Raw genomic sequence first — 11,058 nt, 5'->3', positions numbered from 1 at the left:
GATCTGTTCCTCCTTTCCTTTTTATTATTTTCCTTTTTTCCTTCCTTCCCTCCTTCCTTCCTTCCCTTCCACCCTCCACCCATCCATCCCCTGTAGATCAGGGCAGATAGGTGTGACAGTCAAACATAGAAAAAGTTACTCCTTCCCCTGGTCTCTCTCCCTCTTCAATTCAGAAACGTTGCATTTTATTCTCATTCCTAAACAAAGGAAACAAAGTTCTTGTGCAAAAAGTGACCCTGCTTTGCATGTGTCTGTGTTGTAGATTCCTCCCCCTCTTTGCTTTGGCAGGCGGCTTTCTTTGTGTTGGCAACAGCATTTCCCCCCTTTTTCTTCCTTCTGTAGTTGAACACGAAAGTAAAATAAACCGCTTATCATTATCAAGTTGGAATGTTCCTGCTCAGTGCAGAATCTGACACATCATGATTCAACCTGTTCAAAGATCTCTAGTGGACAACTCAACATTTCATGTGGCAGCGTTTGATATTGGATGACAGCTCGTTTATTCACAAAGGCTGTTCTGATATCAAGCCTGAACCTCTTTCTTTTCTTGCAATGATAACTTACTGGTTCCATTCCTATATTTTAGAACTATGGGTATTATATTCATTACAGAAGACTGTGTGACTATCTTTCAGATACTTGAAAGCTGCTATCATTTCCCTTTTTTTCCTTCAAACCCAATTTATAAAAAAATCATTTAATTGTTCCTCATAGGGCTTCATTTTCAGACACCTTGCTACTTTGCTAGTCCACCAAACTCCCTCCAGTTTATCATTGTTCTTTTTGAACTGCAGAATTTCTTGAAACCTTCATTTCGCCTGCTACTCTCTGTACTCCTGCTTCAATCTTTCCCCAGTTTAACTGAACAGACTTCTCTATTTCAACTATTTTTTAAAATAAAATCTTTCTTTCCTTTCTCTCACTGAACGGAGTAATTTGCTATAAATTCTGGAGACTGCCATCTGCTTTTTGTACCACTTTGTATATACCATTAGTTTCAAATATTATATAATTGTGTTAGGTGGTTTTTAATTATAGTTCCATTTTTTTTTTTTTAATTCTGGAAAGTGTAATAACTTCCAATGTTATAGTTCTGAAAGAATTGGTGCTGTCGGACGCCCCACTTCACAATCTTCTTCTTGTCATCACTCACATACATGAAGCACAAATACAATGACATGACTTAGAGACCGAAAGAAATGATGATGACGATGACGATGTTGATGTATTTCAGCAGCAGAGTTAGAAATACAATTCCAGAAGCAACAGGGAAAGACCTCATATATTTTGCACATAGTGCAAGTGCAAAATGACTTAGATTTTCCTTAATCGAAAACTTGAGGTTTGAGAATGAGAAACTAAAACTGGCATGCCTATAAATTCATAACAAAACAATACACCGTAATAAAAATCATCCAGATTTTATTTTTGTATTGAAAATCCCAGCCTCAGAAATTTCACATACTTATGTAAAAACAGTTCCGTTAAAAAATAGAATACAGTCATTAGACTCTTCGTAATTAAAAAATACTGATCTTGTACACTGTTCATTTTCACCTAAAGCACTTATTAGGAATTTAGTTTGATTTATTCTTTGAAAGTGAGCTGGAAGCTTTTCTGTACATGTTTCGATAGATTTTTTCCAGGCTGTCTTCAAAGATGGCTCTGTGGGGCTTGTTTTTATACTCTGCAACTTGACTGGTCCAATATTCATCATTATCCAAATGAACCATGACGTTTGGCTGGCTGAATGAACTGCCAAAGCCCACAAGCACCCAGACCAAAAAAATAAATAAAAATAAAGCAAATCATTATCTTTCAAAATTCAGACAAGACTAACAGGCATTTATCATTTATTTATTATACTTTATATAATTTGCATTGTGTTAATTACTCATAAACTATGGTTAATGCTGATGACAAATATTTTCTTATATGAAATACCATTTATAAAAAGGCACATAATGAATGCTAAAATATAATGTGCTGCTTGCCAGTCTGGAAAATTCTAGACAGTGATGGTGATCTCTTTCCAGGAATATGTATGGTGTTATTACTTTCTGTCTGCATCTGGATTTTAATCTACCTGATTAGAGCTTCTGCTTATCAGTCTGCTTCTCATTTCAGTATCAGATTATGCCTGAAGATTACACATTGCACAACTTGTTTCACACTTCAAATAGCATGGGAGCCTCCTTACCTCGTGCTTATTTTTTATATAAAAAGCCCTGGCTGCTGAAATGCAGCTCCAAAAGTATCAATACTTTACACCTTTTATGCTACTAAAGGCAAATTCTCTTTTTTCTTGTTCTCCTTTGAATGACCCTAAACACATCCCTGTCAGTCTATTTTTCACAGGAGTTGTACTTTCTTCTCTCTGTGAAGGTACAAAGCTCAGAGATGCAGGTTGAAGGAATGTAGACCTGGGCCTTGGGAGTAGAGGAGGTGGGTACGTTAAAGGAAGACTTTCAGAAAAGATTAATCAGTCCTGAGAAAGAGGAAAATGTGAGAAAGAAACTCAAAACAACCTTGCTTTGCTTTGGTTTGGTATAAGGTGAGGCAGAGAGAGACTCTGACAGGCTTTCAAGATTATTATTCTATCCTACAGCAGTAAAGAGTTTTTGCTGAAATCCTTGCTATGCCTGTGTTTGACCTTGCCTACTTCATAGCACTACTATAGCACACGCACATAATAGCATGTAACTTTTTAAATAAACTTTAACTTGTTCTTAGGCATCTGTTCTTAGGAACTTTGAATAGTCTTAATTCTAGTCATACAAATACGTTCTAAACACAAATCCTCGTGAATGAACTGTATTCCAATCAAGAGTTTTGATAGTACCCCAAAGTGCTTTTTTTCAAACTACAACTGGACTTCCTTCATTTTTCTTGAAGACATTTCACTTCTCATCCTTCAGTTCTAATTAACAGGTAGGGAATAGAAAGGATTTATATTCTTTGTAGTAAGCACTCTGAGGTTAATGAAATCACTCTGAGGTTAATGAAGTCACTTGAATCAGAGTGCAAACAACTGTGGAACCTCCTTGGGACCACTGAAAGGCTGCATTGCAAACAGGAGATAAGTGTTGTCATTACACACAGACACACCCTTGAAAGAGGTATGTTCAGTTTTAACATAAACAGCCTCTTTGACTCCTTTTTTTCAAACCAGTGGTCCTTTCTGTCCAGAATGTGAACTTTACTACTCTTTTCATTCAGATGCAGAATGACTACTGAATTCTATCCCTGTTGCGTTGGTTTCTTCTATGCTGTGTTATGCATTTGCGTAGTAGTTGTTTCATTTCCCCAATATACAATTTTGCATTGCACTGCATATACAATGTTGCCCTGTTTGTGTCTGGGGTGTTTTGGTCTTCTATCTTAATATGTTCCTGATTTCCCTAATTCAGGTGACTCTGAGGACACAGGTTAACCCCCAGCTGATTTCAATAACCCTCAGAATGTTAATTGATTGATTGCAAAGAATATAAATCCCTTCCATTCCTCACTAGTTAGTTAGAACTGAAGAAGTTTATTGAATGAGAAGTGAAACATCAAGAAAAATCAAGGAAATCCAGTTGCAGTTGGAAAAAAAAAGCACTTTCTGGGACAATGATGACTGAGAACCTCCATAGACAGTGTTTTAATAGTTTTCTCCTGTGTGATTAATTTTGGGATCAGGAAGACTGCCAAGGAGACTTGCAGCTGGATGTGCATGATTAACAGAATGTAATCTTACAATTATTCATAAGTGAAACTTGTCTGTGATGGAGCCTGCTCCTGAAATGCTCTCTCTACAACAGGGGTCCCCAACTGCTGGGCCGTGGCCCACTACCGGGCCTTGAGCTCTTCGGAACTGGGCTGTGGAAGCGGCAGGTGAACATGCATGCATCCCCACTTGCAAGAGCGATGGGCAGACGTGCTCACCTCTTGTGCAAATGGAGGTGCACATGCGAGCAAAATTAGCATGTGTGTGGCTTAAAAGAAACACAAACAGCATTCTGTGCTCCTCCATTTCCTATAAAGGGTTTGATCACTCTTCACTAAGAGGAACCACGTTTTTAGAGTAGCTTTTACCAGTCAGGTATTAATCAAGAGAACAGTTGGTTGATTACACCCTAAATATATCTGTATGTGCCAAATTCTGAGTTTTTCAAACTTTCATCCTTGGCTTGCATCTGAAACAAGCAACTTCAAACTATCCATAATAATCTGGATTTGCCAACATATTACTCAGAGTCAGCTTCTAACAAATTCAAACTCCTTCACTTAAAACTAGTCATCACAACACAGCCTAAGACTTACAAAGAGCAGTAGTGATTTTTGTTGGTTTCAGATCAGCATACTGACAAGGTCAGCACTTACATTTCATGCTGGGCCATTAGCCATCCCTTCCTCACAAGGAATTCCACAATGAAATGGACAGATCTACATCCATGTTGGAAAAAAATGCTATCTTAACTGAAAACTACTCTGACAAGCTAAAGTGAAGCTATCTGGGGATTACAAGCAGAAATTGTATTAAGAGCAAGATAATGGCACTGACTCCACTTTCAGAAATACCTGTCATCTACCTGTCACATGGTTTTGTTCCATATCCTTTAAAGTTTCACAAGTTCCTTCCAAAGTCACTTTCATACTAAATATTTCAACATCACATATCTTCTGGGTAATCCCAGAGGTTTTCAATCATTTATTTTAGTGTGAACATTTGGTCAGCAAAACTATTTTCTCCTTTGAACTCTACTTTGGCATGCTATTTATGAGGACATCTTCAGACCTGAAACTGTCAGAATATCCTTGAGCCTCCTTATTTCCCAACTCGCTTGACTGGCCTAGAGGATGGGACAAACCCATCAGCATCTGATCTTACTTGAATATTAACATTTCAAAGTCAATTATTCTCAATGATGTTGTATCTCTAAGAGTTGCAAATTCTTTATTCATGTGCTGTACCTCCCACATTGACTCCATCAGAATATACATATATGGGTTACAGAAAAATTCAAAATACGTGAATGGTTGGTAATATCAAAGTATAGGTTAGGTTCTCAGTTAAAAAGATAACTTTAATATAATGGTAAGTACAAACTTTGCCTGCAAAAAAAAAAAAAAAAAAAATTCCTGGTATACAACAGTGATTGGAAAAGCTCCAGCCTAAAATTCTGAATGTCACTGTTAATCAATGTAACTGATATTAGTTTAAATGACTTAACAGTCTGAGTGAATATAGTTTGTTATGTTTCCACTGAAACAGTAAAGGGTTTATTCTTCAGTGACATCAATACACTGTAAAGAGCCCGGCATCATAGTAGTTGTGGCTTTTATTTATATGCACAAAGAAACAATACTCAAGAGTTTTAGTAATATAAGGATGACCTGCATCACAGGCACATCTGACATAATTTTGGGCATTATTAAGTTATCCCAGTTATAACACTGACATGGAAAGCTACACAGATATAATGGCTGTTATGCCATTAAAGTAATGTTATGCAGGAAGAAACAAAAGACAAGGAGAAAGGCAGAAAATTGCATCTACTAAAACCAACAGAGATTGACTTTGGGCTGTACCTTGGTTCAAACATGCTAAATATCAAGCTCAAATGACTTGCATGGAATTAGTGCAAAAGGTTATTTAAAGTTAGTCTCTAATAGCTATGGTATGGACATAATATTAATCATATGTCTAAAGTTATTTCAGGGAGAATCTGGGGTTGGACTGACAACTGGGGCGGGGGGGGGGGAAGAATGGGAAGAGGGGAACCATAATGGAAAGAGACTTTACCTGTTTTGAAAATTAGTGTTTAAAGAATCTGTATGTGAAAAATCTCTTTTTCCGAAATCAATTGTCCTAGTGGAGTCTCTTGTCTTAGCAGATTCTTCCTTTGACAAAGAAGTTTCATCCTAAGAAATAAAGATTTTAAAAACCCAATAATTTTATTTGATAGTCAAAACATATTACTTACTTTTAAAAAAGTATTTCAGCTATTTTTAAGTTTACTTCTTCCCTCAGCAATATAGGGAGAGTAACACTAACTTTTATATGATTCCTTTAAGACTAATAGAATATATGTAAACATTAAAACCTACCTCATATATTTTTAATAATTAGAAGCTATTTATTATTCTATATCAGACATCCACAAAGACAACTTTTTCCTAGATGCCAAACTAGAAGTGAAAGGCACTTGTGAATAATTCATAGGAAATGAACTATTTCTATTTAGTCCTAATCAAAAAGCTGAAAAAAATAGAACCCCTCACTGTGTGCCTCATTATCAATTTCTTGACAACCTCCCTTCCACTGATAACAAGATTCTTCCCAAGTTACTTTAACAAAGAAATATTGAGAGGATAAGGTTACATAAATCTCAGCAATGGAATTATCTTCCCCTTTCCAAATTTGAATGGTCTTCCAGTTCCTAAGGTGGATACACTCTAAGTCTCTTATTCTTGGCTTCTGTATGAATTGATGAAGAGGAGGATCTTGTAACTGACAACAGAGGAATATCCAGCTGCCTAAGAATGAGATTCACCCACCAGTTCTAAACATGCCATTATGCTGGTACCTGGACGAACCAAATTTGTAATAGATACATTTCCTTTTTCTTTAAATGCGCTTCCTTTTCTCTAAAATTTGGCACAAAGCAAGAGAGAATATGCTCCATCCCCTGAATTATTTACTCACGCCACTGAACAAATTGTATACTTACATAGTAATTTAAACTGAATTAAAAGACAGAACTGCATTCTTTATTCTCCTATAGCCCTTCTAGTCCATGTAATATTGAATGGTGCTTTGGAAAGGGGAAGGTATTTCCTGAAAAGTTGTCTCATCCCACAGGGAATGTCCTGACGACCTTTTCTTAGAAGTTATGGGTATGCTCTTAGCATCAAGAGAGAGGAAACTGTAATGTCTGAAGGAACTAGCAATCTGAATAGTGAACCTCTGTTTGCTATAGATTAAGGCTTGGCAATTGCATGAAATGGTTAATAAACCTTGTTGCTTAAAACCTGAGAAAGGAAAAGAGATGCAAATTGATTTTCAGACTTACAAATGTTAGCTTTTGCCTTGCACTGTGCGTCCTTAAAATATTTTTCACTCGTTTATGAATCTCGTCCCCATTTATTGGTGTGTTCCAACCTGTATAATACCTAAAATTCAAAAACAAAGATAACTAATTAGGACACTTTATATGAAGATTTTAAATTAGAAGCATGGATTAACATTTGGAAATGAGTACGGTACATTATTTTTGCTTTTATAGATGCATATGAAAGATAAAGATATCAATAACTATTAGTTATCATGGCCAAGTATTATTTTTAGAAAGAAAGAGGTTATGTCTCTTAGTATCAATTGGAGAGGATGACAAACAGGAGACTGCAATTGCACTTTATAAATGCACCTACTTGGCCATTGTGGGAAGAGAATGCTGGACATTCTTAATTCTGGTAATACGTAGCATATAGTCAATATTACTTTTATACCTACAAAAGCATACCACAGGTGGTTACACTCACTCCCATTTTTGCCACTGTAATATCAGAACAGTATCAGATAGCAATGAAAATAAGTTAGTTAATATACCAGAAGAGCAGAGATGAGCAATTGCCCTAATATCCAAAAAGGGAAAGCTGGAGGATCCAAGAAACTACAGACCAGTTATATGCAAGCGTTCAGAAAATACTATCATTAACAGATGCCATCTTGGGTTTGTCAATAATAAACGGTGTCAGCTGATTTTATCCTGTTTTATTAGTTATAAATTCATAGTTCAAATTTAGTTTGACTGGTTGACATTCAATGGTGACAATATAAGCACTACAGAAAGATCAAAGATGTCAATTCAGGATTGGGAAGCTTTGTTTTTTTTTAAAAAAAACAAAGACAGAACAAGGATGAGTGGATTATTTTTTTTTTAAAGGACATGCAAAATTTCCTAATGCTAAAAACTGGTTAGCAGTGAAATAAATCTCCTAAGAATAGTGTGGATCCGGATGGTTTAGAGGACTCCTGCAATAAAAGTTTAACCAAATGACTTACAATATCCCTTCCACTTTATACATACTGCAATTCTATGAAATGCACACGTCTTAATCACACTTAATTTTCTAATATATGATACAAAAATCCTTTTCTATAAAATGTTTATTTTTTCCCGAAGTGACAGAAAAATCCACTAGTGTGCGCTATAGCTTAAGAAATGTTTACTGATCACTTTGTATTAATTTTCCAAACAGAAACAAGCATTACTAGGTATTATTTAAAATAACTTTCTTTTAAATGAATATATTTACTTATAATATTAATGAAAATATGTATAACAGTGATAATGACATTTTACACAGCGCTATGCTATGCTATGCTATACTAATCTCAGTTACTTTGTAAACATATAATTTTAGAAATTAGAAAAACCAGGCAACCCTTTAAATCATTATGGTAGCGTGTATACCACGGACAAGTCACCATACAAAAAAGCTGTATGTTGTACACTCATCATCTGTTATATTCTTAAAGACTATAGGAGTCATTTTCTGAAGCTTATATTCAAACTGTATTTTTAAAATTATAAATAAAAATATTCCCATCATGCAAAGACTCTAATAACAGTTGATTATCACTGCCTAGATCTTAGAAACAGGATTATGAGATCACCATTTTCTTCCAGTGCTGCTGGAATACATTATTTTTCTGACTTTTCTTTAACAAAACAAACCAAACCTCTAGAGCTATTTTTTTCTGTCATGGTTTCAATTTTCTTTGTTACTAGCAAACATTTTATATCTGTTTAAATTGTTATTGACTCCTATACATTATATAAACATTTTGTATATGTATTCCTCATTTAGCGATTGCCACATTTAAGCAGTTATGGTAGTGATGGAAAGCTGGTGGTGGAAAGCTTAAGATAGTAAAATTGTGATCTTTTCATTTAGTGACTGCTTGATTTAACAAATTGCCACCTGGAATAAGCCAGATCAATGGAAGACTGCTCATAATTTATTTTAAAGTTGCTATATTGATAGAAATCAACATGATTGCATCTGATAACACACTGTAGCTAAAAACACTTATTCTTTTTGTAGGAAAGTTTTTTTAAAAAAAGATGCATATTTAAATTTAAATGCATATTTTGTACAACAATTGGAAAAAAATCAAGAAAACTTATGTGCCTAGACTTAACTCTTCCATATTTGTAAATAGAAAATGGGGAATTATGTAACACAGTTTTATGTCTGTTTATTCAGATGTAAATTCCACTTCACTTCAATGAATTTCATTCCCAAATCAGTACTACTATATAAATAGGCACAAAGCACGGAGAATTTCAAACAAATGCCTGCTTGCTTATTAGCACAAAAACTTAATATATTTTATATTAGCAAAATTATCACAAATATATTCTGCAAAACACTGTGGCTCTTTATTAACTCCTCTCCCCTTCCAAAAAAATCCTCACAAGTTCAACCATACATCTATGGCTTCCATTTATCAGTTTCAAATGCAGAGGATTTGTGCTGAGAAGAGAAAGAAAGTCCACATACAAGGACAAATAAGGGGGAAAAATCAATATAATACAGGAACACATGCACGTCTACAGTGCAAGCAACTATTGTGGAGTCTGGTGAAAAGAAATTACTCTATGGCTAAAAAGAAATTGTTCTATGACTGAAGAAGCTAAAATGAATTTTTGAGAACTCAACAGTGAAACAAGCTTGAATTTAACGCATTAAGGCAGCAATGCTATACACAATTGTAAGTTCCACTGAACTCAGCAGGGCTCACATTTCTGCACCCAAAAAAGTCTTAACTGTAAAGGTGCTAACAAAAAGCGGCTGGGGATTATAGGAGTTCACCCTGAGTAGTTGAACTACAGTCAGGTCCATAAATATTGGGACATCGACACAATTCTAACATCTTTGGCTCTATACACCACCACAATGGAGTTGGAATGAAACAAACACAATGTGCGTTAACTGCAGACTGTCAGCTTTAATTTGAGGGTATGTACATCCAACTCAGGTGAACGGTGTACTACTTACAGCAGTTTGCATATGTGCCTCCCACTTGTTAAGGGACCAAAAGTAATGGGACAGAATAATAATCATAAATCAAACTTTCCCTTCTTAATACTTGGTTGCAAATCCTTTGCAGTCAATCACAGCCTGAAGTCTGGAACACATAGACATCACCAGACGCTGGGTTTCATCCCTGGTGATGCTCTGCCAGGCCTCTACTGCAACTGTCTTCAGTTCCTGCTTGTTCTTGGGGCATTTTCCCTTCAGTTTTGTCTTCAGCAAGTGAAATGCATGCTCAATGGGATTCAGGTCAGGTGATTGACTTGGCCATTGCATAACATTCCACTTCTGTCCCTTCAAAAACTCTTTGGTTGCTTTTGCAGTATGCTTTGGGTCATTGTCCATCTGCACTGTGAAGCGCCATCCAATGAGTTCTGCAGCATTTGGCTGAATGTGAGCAGATAATATTGCCCGAAACACTTCAGAATTCATCCTGCTGCTTTTGTCAGCAGTCACATCATCAATAAATACAAGAGAACCAGTTCCATTGGCAGCCATACATGCCCACGCCATGACACTACCACCACCATGCTTCACTGATGAGGTGGTATGCTTAGAATCATGAGCAGTTCCTTTCCTTCTCCATACTCTTCTCTTCCCATCACTCTGGTACAAGTTGATCTTAGTCTCATCTGTCCATAGGATCTTGTTCCAGAACTGTGAAGGCTTTGTTAGATGTTGTTTGGCAAACTCTAATCTGGCCTTCCTGTTTTTGAGGCTCACCAATGGTTTACATCTTGTGGTGAACCCTCTGTATTCACTCTGGTGAAGTCTTCTCTTGACTGTTGACTTTGACACACGTACACCTACCTCCTGGAGAGTGTTCTTGATCTGGCCAACTGTTGTGAAGGGTGTTTTCTTCACCAGGGAAAGAATTCTTCGGTCATCCACCACACTTGTTTTCCATGGTCTCCCAGGTCTTTTGGTGTTGCTGAGCTCACCGGTGCATTCCTTCTTTTTGAGAATGTT

The 11,058-nt window shown here is 36.2% G+C and overlaps 1 protein-coding gene across 2 annotated transcripts in view; it reads right to left on the bottom strand.

Annotated features, from left to right (window-relative positions):
- Window positions 1-1,405: 1,405 nt before the first annotated feature.
- Window positions 1,406-11,058, bottom strand: part of SPATA6 (spermatogenesis associated 6) — a 34,280-nt gene continuing 24,627 nt past the window's right edge. For both annotated transcript variants that reach the window (XM_070939562.1, XM_070939561.1), the window contains 3 exons: window positions 7,059-7,158; window positions 5,789-5,907; window positions 1,406-1,755 (listed from right to left, as the gene is read on the bottom strand). In XM_070939562.1, coding sequence (XP_070795663.1) covers window positions 1,578-1,755; window positions 5,789-5,907; window positions 7,059-7,158 — 397 coding nt within the window. In that variant the 3' untranslated portion in view covers window positions 1,406-1,577. The remainder of the gene's footprint in view (window positions 1,756-5,788; window positions 5,908-7,058; window positions 7,159-11,058) is intronic.

Source organism: Pituophis catenifer, unplaced genomic scaffold (assembly GCF_029215685.1).
Source record: "Pituophis catenifer annectens isolate HBS135680 unplaced genomic scaffold, rPitCat1.0.hap2 SCAF_3, whole genome shotgun sequence".
In the NCBI taxonomy this organism is placed as follows: Eukaryota; Metazoa; Chordata; class Lepidosauria; order Squamata; family Colubridae; genus Pituophis; species Pituophis catenifer.
Note: the sequence above shows the minus strand (reverse complement) of the source record. Positions and strands in the feature narration are given on the sequence as shown.